This window comes from Globicephala melas, chromosome 2 (genome assembly GCF_963455315.2).
Source record: "Globicephala melas chromosome 2, mGloMel1.2, whole genome shotgun sequence".
Taxonomy (NCBI): Eukaryota; Metazoa; Chordata; class Mammalia; order Artiodactyla; family Delphinidae; genus Globicephala; species Globicephala melas.
In genome coordinates this window covers 113,023,016-113,037,080 of record NC_083315.2, presented here as the reverse complement: position 1 = coordinate 113,037,080, position 14,065 = coordinate 113,023,016, and the positions used below count along the sequence as shown (strand labels likewise).

The window sequence follows — 14,065 nt, the reverse complement described above, 5'->3', positions numbered from 1 at the left end:
ATTGTCTTGGCCATTTCTTTGTGTGCCTGCATAAGCCTAGACTCTGTTCTCTGGACCAAGGACTCTCTTTTATCCATCGTTGTCTTCCTAGTACCCAGTACAGTGTGTGATACACAACAGGTACACAATCAGTACTGACTGCATGACTGAGTGAAATCAATTCCTAAATACTTGGAACAAAAGGTGATGCTAAAGAATGAAAATTATAAATTGTTCTTAGTAACAATAGACTTTTCTTTTGATTCCCCAGTTTATTACGGATGGATAAAGCTTGGTTTTGAAAATGTTTCCATTACGTAGATGGAAAACTTTGGGGGAAACCACATTCTGAAACTCTGGTTGGAACAATTAAAATTAGTTATTTCATATCAGTCTTGAAGGAACTCAAGTTGATAAGCTCTAGGGTCAGCATATGCCTTGTTCAGCTTTCTTTAAAGGCATGGGGAGTAATAAAGCTTTCCATTTTATCTCCGGTCAAATAATACTGCGGAAATATCACCTCATTTCTGATGTCAGTGATGACTTCTTCTTACCTCCATGATGTCAAAAGGGAATTATTATTATTAGAATGACAGATTACTAATGATGCTGTAAAAAAAGAGGAAGAGCTGAAATCATTACAGTCCAAACACCCAACATATCCCTTCTCGTTTGAGCCTTACCGTTTGGAACTCTGAACAGAGTCATTCAGCAATATCATGGCTGTGTGAAAATTATTCTAAGTAGGAAGAAAATCAAGAGCAGGCTCCTTTGAATTCTCACTAGCAGAGCACTAGCCTTGTAACGTGTTCAGGACTGGATGGCATGACTAGGAGGTGTGATTTATGTATGCGGGAAGAAAAAGATCCTTTGGGGGTCAAAATGTGTCATGGGCTCTGTGTCACCTCCACTCATGCTTTCCCCAAGGGGAGAACCACTGTCTGGGGAGGAAGTTTGGACAAGAGGCCTCTCCAGGCTTTGGATTCTGTTTCCCTCTATGGCACGGTGATAGTATGGCCTGTTGGTTCTGGGCTTCATTCCCTTTTCACCTACTGACTGGCTTGCTGCCCATCCATGTTGACTTCTGGGCTCTAATTCACTGTGGTTGGCCTAACAGGGCTGAGGGCCTGAGAACAGGGAGGTCTTAGGCACCACCAATTTTGTGTCCTAGAGGTAAAGTCCACATAACTTAAGGTTCCTCCACTGTGCCAAGACGCTTGGGACCTGGGTTCTTAGGCAAACTGTGTCACTCTCCTGATCTTTCCAGTGCACAGAGAGGAAAGATGCATTTCAGAGAGAAGATAGTATAGTTTATTACAAAATAACAATTTACGAATAAGAATATTTTACATTTCTATGCTGCCTTTCTTTGAGGGGTTTGACACTTAAGATATCGTTAACTCCACTTATGTTAAAGAACTCAAGGACTTAACTGCCTCTAGGGCTATTCCAGTCAGGTTAAAAGATGCATTTCCCTTCAACTGGAAACATAACTATTTCAGACAACAATAAGCCAACTGCAAAAAAATTAAAGGGGAAAAGAGATAAATTTAATAAGAACATGATATTGTCTGTTATTTGGCATTAAAAGAGTACATATTGCGTTAACGCGAGTAAGGAAAAGAAATTGTCACTGCTCATGGAATAAGGCAAGAGAGTATTACTATCAAATCATCATCTTATCTTTGCCCTCAATCTAGTATCTAGATTGATTCCTCAGGGTCTAGTCTATCCATAGGACAAGGTACAAAGTTGATTGAGCTCTCCCTAAGGATTACAAAATCCTCCCCAGACCTCTTCTCCCTTGGTTAAATATTTGCTGGAATATTTCTCAAACCAGCAGTGCCCACAAGGGAACATGGCAGCTCTTGGTAACTGTGTGGCCTTTGTTGGAACTTCCTGGCAGGCCTTAAGCTCTCTCTTCCCAGGAGTCAGGGGCTGCTCCTATTAGGCAGATCCTCTATTTCCATTCCCCCCTGAGTATCCCAGAGGGGCTTTCACCCTAATGATGAGAGCATACTCTAGGGAGGAAGTAATCTCAACCATCAGATGACTAAGGAACACTGGAGGCAAGTCATATCGTTGTTTCATTTCTAGCAAGGAAACAGAAGCCCAGAATAACCAGGCTGCTTGTCCAATGTTGCATAGCAAGTAAGCAGCAATGTGCTGGTAACGGGATGAACTTTTCTGAATCCCCTCACCAGGTGTGCCCCTATTAAGCCACTCTGTTTTCATAACTTCTACAGGAGTCATGAGTTTGAAGGACATTTAACAAGGAGCTGTTGAGAACTGTTAAATATATTCAGAACTACCAAGTAATAATCAAGTGACTCTTGATTGTACTTCCAGAGTTCTAGACACTAGAATTGGGTATAAGTGGGGTACAAGTTAAATACATGTTGATTTTCAAAAAACTGAATATGGTAGCATGAAAAATATGTCATAGAATATGTCAACCATTAGTGAAGGTTTTTAAAAAGGAAATTGAAGAAAACTTCAATTTATCTTACTTAGCAATAGGGCCTGGAAACTAAAAAATTATTTAATTCTATTGGATGAATACTCTCATCTCTATATCCCCCTTAAAGGACAGGAATATTGACCCAAGAAAGGAATATATTCTTGCCTTAGTTAGTATAGATGATGTCCAGTATTTATAAATTCCCTCTTTTTTAAAAAAAATGTTTATTGAATATCTACTGTGTGACCGAAACTATTGTAGGAGCTTCAGCTTACACTGTCATGGGGGAGAAAAATTATATACAGACAAATTTAAGGTATTATGTTAGATTGTAAGTGTTATGAAGAACAGTAAGGCAGCAGGATAAAGCAGATGATGGGGGACAGGGGGTGTCTTGAGCTATTTTATAGGAGGTGGTGAGGGAAGTGACATCCGAGCAGAAAGCTTCAAGAAATTCAGTTGTGACCCATGGGTATATCTGCGGGCAATATATACTCCAGGGAGAATAAAAAGCAGGTCCAAAAGCCCTGGTGAAAAGGAGGTGTAAATACTGCTACCAGTCAAACAATAATGGATATGGATTGCTTCCGTAGACCATTGCCAGAAATAAGCTGAAAGCGGTGTTTCCAACATGGCAACTTAGAAATATCCACTGCCCACTGATAGTTCAGATTAAATACACACACACACACACGCACGCACGCATGCACGCACGCACGCACGCAGTTAAGGCGGCAGGCCAAAGTCTCTCTCTTGAATATTACTACAGAGGGTTGAGAACTGATTACAGAGACGACTCTTGTTTAAATCAGAGTCTTGTAACTCAAAGCACTTCGCAATGAGGCCCATTCTTTTAGTCTGACAGTGGAGGGCATTCACAGAGAGATGGAAAAATGAGATTAGTCCCTCGTCCCCTAGGAAGTCACTACATGAGAAGATAGGAACTCCAGGATCCTGGCTCTTTTTCTGTACTTGGATTGAGTCTACCAAATCTTCTCTGGAATGCCATGTATGGTACTCCTGAGATAAAGCTGGGCTCAAGCCACAGTGGTGGTCTGCCTTCCTCAGGGGGTTCTGTTCCTGTGTATGTAGATGCTTTAAGCAAACTGTGGAGACTTGTGGGCTTCTAGGAACCTAGAAGCTCCATTTATTCCAGAGATCAACAACAACAAGTTGGCCCTGCCTCTACTTCATTTCTTACATTAAAGGGCTATATTAGTCTTGCCATGATGCTAAATCAATTCCAAAGAAAACCATTTGGTCTGTGTTTCTTTTGTTAAAGGGGCAGATGACGTATTTCAGTTATATTTTGTATCTTCTAATCAAATCCATATTCAGGACACTTGAGCAGGGAGAAATTTCCCAGAAATACATGCATTTTCTATATTTAGAAGAAATCATTTATTATTCTGGAGCACATGTAACCTCCAGGAGACAATCAGAAATATTATTGATGAATTACTACTTTTCCATAGTTATAGGTGCATATGCAGAGGTGTGGAAGTTAAGGTTTTGGACTGTCTAGATCAACCTTTATCAAACTCATAATACGAGTTCCATAAACACGAAACTTCACATATGAACATGTATTGTGTGCTCACCATGGACCAGGCATTGTGGTAGAACTGACTGTATGTGCACTGCCCACTTTATTTCACAATAGTCTTATGGAGGAGGTTCCATTGGTACTCTCACTTTACAGGAGAGGAAATAGATGCTTAGAGATGTTAAACAATATACTTAAAATCATTGAGCCAGGAAAGGCAGGACCAAGTCCAAATTTTGGGCTGTTTGATGTCACAGCCTATGTGGTTAATCACTCTTCAGGGAGATAGTTTTGAGGTAGTGAAGGTCAGACAAGGTACCATATCCGGAAGCCCTTGAACTCCACAAAGAGTTAGGTAACTGCTACTTCGGACCACTGGATCAAGAGATTGCTTTAGGGAAATGGAAACTGTGGACCTTTGTAGCTATTGTTGGGGCATCTCGGCACATCCAAGAGTGCTGAGCTTGAAAAAGCGAGGGACTGTGCTTATGTTTACTTTTTGTTCTTAAGTCTGTTTTTTCCTTCTTTTAAAAATCTTTTTAATTGGCCAAAGTCTCATAATAGATGATATTTTAAAATCTGTTAGATTGAGAATATACTTACAGAGACATTATGATAATTTTGGAAGGGTATTCGTTAGTTAAATGACTTTATATACAGAAAGGTTTGTTGATTTTTGCATCATCGATGTCATTTTCAAAGTGATCATCATTTTCATTATTCTTAGCTAGCAAAGACTCAGAAAACCAAACTGAAAAGATCTAGAATTAGTCAAAGATGGGATACTCTTGTTTGTCTACCTGCTTTCTAAAATCTGTACAACGGAAAATGAAGTACCTGTAAGTTAGCAACATACTTGGGTGGCAGTTACTGACATAGAGTTTACAGACACTTCACAGACCGGGTAGTGATTATGCCTCTAGTTGGTAAAATAGCTAGCTGATTAGTCCCAGCAGAAATGACATATCCCAAGCTAGAACTACGGTCATGTCTTGGTAATGGGAAATGAATTCTTTAAGATCAGAAACAATGTCAATTATATTCAAGATGACACTGGAAACCATGTTGTAATGGACAATTGTGCAGAGGTGAGCCGGGACTTAAAGGAGATAATAGGATTTTAAAAACTTGATTTTATTGGTTCTCTCCTTTATTTGCATTTTTCATCAGGATAACCTCTCCCTGTAAGTTCTACCCTGGAAGTTTTTTACTCCTTCAATTTATTCTGGGTGTCTGGGTTGAGGATTGAAAGGCAATATATATGTAGTCTTAGAAAGCCTGAATGGGTTGACAGAATTTTTGGTCTTCTCTGAAAATTCATCTATTGATTTGACAAGACAGTTACATTTTGTGAAGCTTGGAATACCATAGTCGTCATTTCAAGACAACACAAAACTGAAGCAAAGGCTTCAGGAGAAGCATTGATATGTCCGGACACCTGGAACATTTCTCACTCTCAGACTGGAGAAACATCCGGATGGCATCTAATCTGTCCACACTTGTCTATGAGGAAAGACTCCTAAGTGATGAGTTTCGTGTATGCTCTTAGAAATCTCCAGAGAATAAGTGTCCATCATCGGATGAATGGATAAAGAAGATGTGGCACATATATACAATGGAATATTACTCAGCCATAAAAAGAGACGAAATTGAGCTATTTGTAATGAGGTGGATAGACCTAGAGTCTGTCATACAGAGTGAAGTAAGTCAGAAAGAGAGAGACAAATACCGTATGCTAACACATATATATGGAATTTAAGAAAAAAAAAATGTCATGAAAAACCTAGGGGTGAAACAGGAATAAAGACACAGACTTACTAGAGAATGGACTTGAGGCTATGGGGAGGGGGAAGGGTAAACGGTGACAAAGCAATAAAGAGGCATGGACATGTATACACTACCAAACGTAAGGTAGGTAGCTAGTGGGAAGCAGCCGCATAGCACAGGGAGATCAGCTCGGTGCTGTGTGACCGCCTGGAGGGGTGGGATAGGGAGGGTGGGAGGGAGGGTGATGCGAGCGGGAAGAGATATGGGAACATATGTATATATATAACTGATTCATTTTGTTGTGAAGCTGAAACTAACATACCATTGTAAAGCAATTATGCTCCAATAAAGATGTTTAAAAAAAAAAAAAAAAAAAAAGAAATCTCCAGAGAAGGACCACCTCCCCATTCGCCCCTACATTAGTGCTGGTCATAGCTCCAAGCTAAACTTCTCCTGGTACAATTAAAACTCACTGCATACAGTTACCCTCTTGGGCAAAGAAAGAACCAGCCTCCCCATAACAACACTTCACATATTTTTAGCAGTCTTTAACAAATCACGGAGTTGTGCCAGCACGCAGGATATTATTGAATATTGCTCTAGTTTTCAGAGATATAGAGCCTCCAAATGTTCATATCCAGAAAAAAAGTCTTGAAAGATGATTTAATAGAAATAAAGTGGTGATCACCAGATGCCGATATGAAATCCTGATGAATAAGTGATGCTAAGATGACTCTTTTTTTTTGTTTTCTGAAAGGAATTCTCAACTGATGGCTCAAGGGAATGCTGTAGATGTGATATATTCTGATTTTCATAAGGTGCACTGGTACAGAGTAACGATATGGTAGCAGGCAAGATGGAGGAATATGGGAGCCAGATCATGGTAGAGTCATCCGGGTGCCTAGCTGCTCCAGTGGTCACATCCAAAAGACACTGATGTCAGTTAGCAGGTTCTGTAGTGGTATGTTATAGGGCTCAGTACTGTCAACATTTTCACTCTTACCTCAGAAAAAGAGACGGCATGAAATTCAATTCAATTCAATTAACATTTACTGAATGGCAGCTACATGCAGCATACTATATGCTAGGTGCTGAAGGAAGAAAGCAGAATCAGAAAGCACCCAGTATCCAATGTAGTATATGGGAAAGAAGAAGGAATTTGAAATTGGAGGATGTGGATATTTCTCTCAGTTTTGCCGTTCACCATTTATGTGACTTTAGACAAGTCAATTCATACTTCTGTGGCTCAGTTGTACCCATCTTCAAGATTGGAAACAGAGACAATTACCGAAAAGAATTATTGGGAGGTTCATATGAGGTTCTATAAAAGTGCTTCATAAAATGGAGAGAAAATAGCTAGACTGTGTTATCTCATTTGATCTGTAGAAAGATTCTTTGGGTTACATACTAATAATAGTTTCATCTTACAGGTGAGAAAAGCAAGGCACAGAGGGCTTAAGTAAAAACTAGCACAGAGGAGAAGGGACAGGTGCATTGGGGAAGATGCAAAAAGAAGTGATATTTGAGTGGTACCATTACTGGCTGAGTAAGAGTTTTCTATGTGGAAGTGTGGCAGAATGGCATTTTAGGAAAAACAATATCATGGCCAAAAGCACAGCAGTGTGAGTATGCAGATGTATTTCAGGAAAGATGATTGGACTGATTTTATTAGAGCATCAGTACTAAAGAGTTCCAAAAAAAGGATGATGGAGATGGTGGTAGCCAAGGACCAAATTCTTGAATATGTTGGCACTGTGAACCATTGAAGACTCAGGAGCAGAGAAGTAAATGGTCACTGAGACTTTGGGAAGCTATTCCAATGGAGCAGAATTCACGGTAGAGTGGAGAAGTAAATCTGCTGGGAGGTAATTTGGGAATTTCTCACAACAGGTCCAGAAAAAGGCATTAAACTGGAGGAATGGCAATAGAAACAGGTGGATTCAACCAACTCTGGCAGCACAGTAAAGTGGCAGGTGATCAAGAGGGAGGGGTTGATATCTTAGTATTATAGACTTGGTTTAATAAGAATTAAACCAAGAACTAAAACCCCAGATAGTTGAAACAGTAGTAATTCCCTTCTAGTCTGCTATCATCGTGAGTCTTGTCAGTATACACAATCAGGAACACGTTTGCATATGAAAAGCCTTCAACTCTAAAATTGACCTAGCTGTGATTTTGACATTGGAAATCCTAGTGACGCGACCAGGAAACAAAGGAGGACCATGTGCCACAGAAAATAATTCTCAACCACAGATAAAATCTTTTAATAGTCGGTATTATTTTTATGAAAAATATCTTCTGAGAAATACTTTTTCAGAAGATTATGTGCACGTGGGGATCAAAACGTAAATCTTCACTTTGTCCTTTTGTAAGCTAGGAGTTGATGTCTTTTGTCACAGGACTTCAATATGTATTATTAACACTAAATGGGCAAAAGGGAGGGAGAAATGTGGAGGAAAGAAAGGACTACTGTGATATTGGTGAAATAAATTCTGGAAGATGCACTAACTTGATTTCTTAATAAGTACCAAAGATATCATCATATTAAATAGGGTTTTGTAACCTGAAATCACTGGATACACTTCAGGGATTCAAGAACTTCCTGATGGAAAATGCATTTACCTTGGGAGAGGTGCTACAAATTTCATCAAATCCTTAAAGGCATCTATGACACCCCAAAGAAAACAAATCACTGTTAAAATTATGGAAGTGCCTTACTCTACAGAATGGATACAACCATGAATTGAAAAAAATGAACAAGAGAAGATTTAAAAGATGTTCACGTTTGTGGGCTTAGAAAAGACAAAAGAATTGCCTTTAGCAAATTAGCACCCTCTAAATTTTTGCTTTTGTTACCTCATGTTTGGATATCGACAGAGATTCTTTTTTTTTTTTTTTTTAACATCTTGATTGGGGTATAATTGCTTTACAATGGTGTGTTAGTTTCTGCTTTATAACAAAGTGAATCAGTTATACATATACATATGTTCCAATATCTCTTCCCTCTTACGTCTCGCTTCCTCCCACCCTCCCTATCCCACCCCTCTAGGTGGTCACAGAGCACCGAGCTGATCTCCCTGTGCTATGCGGCTGCTTCCCACTAGCTATCTACTGTACATTTGATAGTGTATATATGTCCATGCCTCTCTCTCTGTCACAGCTCACCCTTCCCCCTCCCGTATCCTCAAGTCCGTTCTCTAGTAGGTCTGTGTCTTTATTCCTGTCTTACCCCTAGGTTCTTCATGATATTTATTTTTCCTTAAATTCCATATATATGTGTTAGCATACGGTATTTGTCTTGCTCTTTCTGACGACAGAGATTCTTAAAGCTGAATTATATCAGCAGCCTGAATAAACTAGCAGACCTACACAGTATTTTCTCTATTATTATTTATACTTTGACTCTTTATACCATGAGGAGGTTGGATAGATTTCAGAAATCATTTAGCTCAACACGTAGCTACAGGCAAATCCATGGCCAAATCATCCCAGATGGGGGACTGTTTATTTTTAGGTGTCTGGAGCTCCCCCATCCTCCCTTAGTAATCTGTTTGTATGTGTTAGAGCAGGAACTCCCGGAACTTGAGGATTTTCAAGGAGTCATTCTCAGCACTGTATAAACATAACAGAGATTCTCTCTCTGTCTGTGTTCCCCAGTCGAGGATGTTCTACCATACCTTGAGAGGTAGGGCATCACCATGTGTGTGGATAAATACTCTAGAAATCACAGTGGTGCCGGTGGGCATTTAAGAATAGGTTATAAGATGGACAGTACCACCCCGAAGGAAACTATCCTCCAAAGACAAGAGGTAAGGAGGCTACCCTATAAGTCTTTCCTTCTCTAATTTCCCTGACTACATTATCTCCTTTTGTCCCCTGTGCTATACCTGAGAAGTTCCCCCAGACCTAGACCTAATCGAGAAGGCAGAATATTGATGCGGTGCTACTGAAAGGAAGAGCCCTGTTATGTTAAGATACGTGGCCAGCAATGAGACCTGAACAACAAGGAAGCCCCTGAGGCTTAAAAAGTGGCTGATCGAGCTAATGCACCCCTGGGGATTTCAAAGCAAATGGGGACAGAGACGAGGAATGTCAGCTCACAGCTGGGAAACTTCATCGGAGGAGAGAGGGTGACTTTCCTGAGGCCTGGGGTGTGGAAGCAACGCCAGTTTATATCCTCCTCTCTACCTGAATTAGCAGATCCAGACTGACGCTTCTTTGGCTAGAATTCTTGGTCCTGGGTATCTGAGTGGGTATCATATACCCTAGAAAGGAAGGTAAATCTCTGTCCACTAGTGCTGTGGAATATGCTGAGCCACCAAGGGAAGGTCTTAATCAGACAAGAGGATTTTCTTTTAAAAACTTAGATTAATTTTTCCTTTGCTGAGGTCCAGTTTGTGCTGAGTGCTTCTTTGGACTTAATCCATTAAGCATTGAAGCAGAGGAGTGAACAGGGCAGACTCTGGAACCTAAATGACTGGATCAATCCTGGCTCCTCAGTAGCTACTTAAGAGCTGTAAGAATGAATATAGGCAAAGTATTGAAACGTTGAAAGCCTCAGTTTCACCACCTGCAAAATGGGCATAATAATAGAACGTAAAGCTTGAACAATGCCCGGCACAGAGGAAGTTTTTATATAAAGTTGTGGGGATTAGACAAAATAAGTATAAAGCAGTACGGTGCCTGCCAACGTTCAATAAGTGGTACTTCTGCTACTATTATTACTGTCAGTGACAACAACGATAACACTAAAAAGTGATGGAGAAAGTGAGAACAGCCCGTGTGCCAAGGACACAGAAAAAATGGAGAGAAATATAGTGACATGCACTGAGCAAGGCTTAACATCTTGCATCTTTAACTAAGGGAAAGGAAAGAAGCAAACAATGGTAATAAATTAGGGAGGATATTGGGAGTATGGAGAAATTATCATCTCTGTTTCTTTTTATTTGTGTTTATTGGGTGGTGGTGGGGTGATTACCAGTTTTATTTGAATGTTTTATAAGCTGTTAGATTTATTTACTGAGAATGAACAGATAAATAGGGATGTTACTCAGCTGTGTCATGTCACGGCTTCTCATCAGCTCTTCCACTAACTTCCAGACAAGGTTAATTAATGAGGGAAGTTCACTGTGGAGGCGGAGGGGAGATCTGGGTCTGCTGAATGATTCATCTTATTGGGGGAACAGTGGATGAATCAACTCTCATGTTAGCAGTTCTGGGGAGGAAAGTAAGCATTGGGTGGAGACTTTCAGGATATCTTGAGAAAGAGGTGCTGTCAGAGGAGTATGCTCACTTTAACATTATATAATTTGATGGAAACTGGGACAGCTTCTGAATCTCTTCTAATCCTGGATGTTCAAGGTTATGCTTTTTAATATTTTGTTTCCCTTCGTAGAGCAGGGTGTCTTAATCCTAAACCAGAGGAGCTCCAGAAACACTCTTCTTCCATTTATATTTTCATGGAGGTCCCTTTTCATGCACCTCCCATAGGTGACACGTCACCTCCTCAGGGAGACCTTCTGTGACCCTGTCTAAAGTGGTCCCCACCAGCCACTCCCTCACATTACCTTGCTTCACTCTCTGCCTAATAGTGTGGCCTAGTGGTTAAGTGCAGGGGACATGGAGCCAGACTCCCCGAGTTCAAACCCCAGCTCTGTCCCTTCAGTGTGTGAACTTGGGTGTGTAATTAACCTCTCCAGCCTTAGTTTCTTCGTCTGTAAAATGGAAACAATGAAAATGCTTTCCTCCTGTATTGTCATGAGGACTGACACACATAAGCTGTCCCACGCTCAGCATATTGTAGTGCACACAAATGTTAGCTACTGTTGTTTTAGCCTTCGTCACTCTCTGAAATCACCTTCTTCATTTATTTACTTATTACGGTCTCTTTTCCCCCTGTTCGTTAGCAGTTGGCAGGGACTTTTTGGTGTTCAAAGATGAGTTTGGGATCTTGAACAAGCTCCATATTAGGAGTTCAATAAACATTTGTCAAAATAATGAATGAATGTTCTGTCAATATTTAAGAAATTAGCTTCTCCAATTTCAGATCATGTAGCCAAAGAGCTTGACTGAGCGGCCCGAATGACAGAACCAACAGAACCCAAGTCACTTAGTCTCTTGCCTAGACTGAAACTCAAACTATTTCTCTATATTGTTGTTATTATGATTTTTTTTTTTACCATACCTCCCACTTCTGGGCAAATAAAATGTTGCAGAGCTTTACAATCTCTAGTTTGTTGTATGAAAGTAATAATAATTTTTTGTTGGTTTTCAAAAAATGAAGTTATCTAATGATACTGAATTACACTAGATATTGCTTTTTCAAAATATACCTCACCTCTTCCATCCTTCTTCCCTTCTGGGATATGCCTGCTACAGACCAGGAAAAACCAGGAAAGGTGAAGAACAAATGCTGACAGAAAAGTTGGAATGCCAAGAATGCATCTTTCTGGCATTAAAATGACAATAATCACTACACCTATAGTTTGCTTATAGAATTCCAAACTGGCTAAGGCTACACAGTTAACAACTAATAAATGTACAGTGTTTCCGTGAGGCAGAAAAATACATGATGGTCCTAAAGATAGTCTGTTTTCTGTCCTCCGACATATCCCTTTGTAACAGGCCAACAAATCCCTCTGTAGGGGGAGCTACTGCACAGGGCGCTGCCCGGGGGGCCTCTCCCTTGCTTTGAACCCTGTTAAAGGTTAAGGGTGTTCCACATGTGCCCTTTGGGCTGTAGGACAGCTCAGCTAAAAGTCATCCTTAGAAGGACCTGCTTTACCACAACCTTCCTTTTTACAGAAGAATTAATGTCAAAGAAAATGCCTGATTCTAACTTTTCTGCAGCTGCTAGCCTCCTGATGACTTATGTAAGGTTTTTAAAGCCTGATGAAAATGACCGTTACCATCCCTGACAAGGTTATGGCATTGTCCCACAAGAACTGGGCTACTGGAAGCTCTAGACTCCCCAGTGGGGAAAGGTCATGCCGGCCACAGCGACAGTGTATTCCATCTGTTTGCCCTCCTCATATAATAAACATTGTTTGAAAGATTGGTTAGTGTGTTGTAAAACTGATAAGATTCGGGTTGCCAAAGGCATTTCATGAATTTCATAGGTCTTAATTTATGTTGCTATAGTAACTGAAACGTTGGAATTTCCCAAGATTAGAAAGCTTTTATATCCTTAACCTTAGAATGGTAATAATGTAGATTACGACTCTGGACTTGGTCTTTGCTGTTGTGCGGAACATATTTTCTGTATGTGGAGTGTTCTGTCTATGCTAAGGTGTGACTGAATGTTCAGTCACTGTGATTTCAAAATTAGGATTTCTGATGTCCAGCCTGATTTTTTTATCTACATGTATGAATCTTGGTGGCCAAGCTGTTATTAAAATGGACAGTCTTTCTCTAAAGAGAAAGGGGGGATTGGAAGGGGGAGGTGGGAGAAGTAGAATTCTTATAGTAGTAGTTCTAGAATGTCATCTTAAGGACTGATGTGAATTTGGCTTACCTTCTCCATCAAAGTGAATTTCTAGCATGTGCTGAAGCACTTGATACATTATTAACATGTGTTTTAAGGAAAGACACTCGCTGAGGCATTTAGGGCACCAGCACTGTCTGAAGTGAGAATGAGGGGTATAATGAATCCCCTGACTTGAGACAGGAAGATAACTAAGAACCCTGTGGGCCGCTCCAGATCACATGTATTGATTAGATGGACCCAAAGCAGCTGGAAAACCCAATGCAAGTGACCTAGGATTGACCCGAGACAGAAGTCTTTCCCCTGCTGGAGCCCAGCTTACCTTATATCCCGATGATTTGATGTGCACGCCACGTTTGGTCAGCGTAGATTTCATTCGGATGAAAAACGAACGCTCAAGAGTGTTGTCAGTGGTTAGCAGACTGGGGCTGGTTGATTCCACTGAAGAATACAAAAATACATACACATGATTTAGATCTCTACACAGCCCCTCTCAGCTACTGCTCAGGTACGATCCTTGAGTTCACTAAAAATAAATGACTGATGGGTGCTAAGAGTGTAGTAATCAATTTACCTCATTTAGAAAATGTTTACTTTGCAGAAAATATAAAAGAAAAATTAATGTGTCTGAAGAAACTCCTTTCCAGTTTCTAGCAAGCGCTTTTCAGGCCTTTTAAGTTCCAGCAGCTCCCCAAGTGGGGTCTGATAGTAAGTAAGTAACTGTAGCACATCCTGAGGCTTGTCTGGGGCACATGGAGAGAACAGTCACAAAAAACATGGACCCCAGAGATTTACGGGATGAACCAAGACTCGGGCAGAGATGCTTCTG

At 40.4% G+C, this 14,065-nt stretch overlaps 1 protein-coding gene across 11 annotated transcripts in view; it reads right to left on the bottom strand.

Moving 5' to 3' along the window:
- NPAS3 (neuronal PAS domain protein 3) overlaps positions 1-14,065 on the bottom strand; it is an 870,998-nt gene that overhangs the window by 54,325 nt on the left and 802,608 nt on the right. For all 11 annotated transcript variants that reach the window (XM_060294729.1, XM_060294731.1, XM_060294730.1 and 8 more), the window contains one exon: positions 13,559-13,677. In XM_060294729.1, coding sequence (XP_060150712.1) covers positions 13,559-13,677 — 119 coding nt within the window. The remainder of the gene's footprint in view (positions 1-13,558; positions 13,678-14,065) is intronic.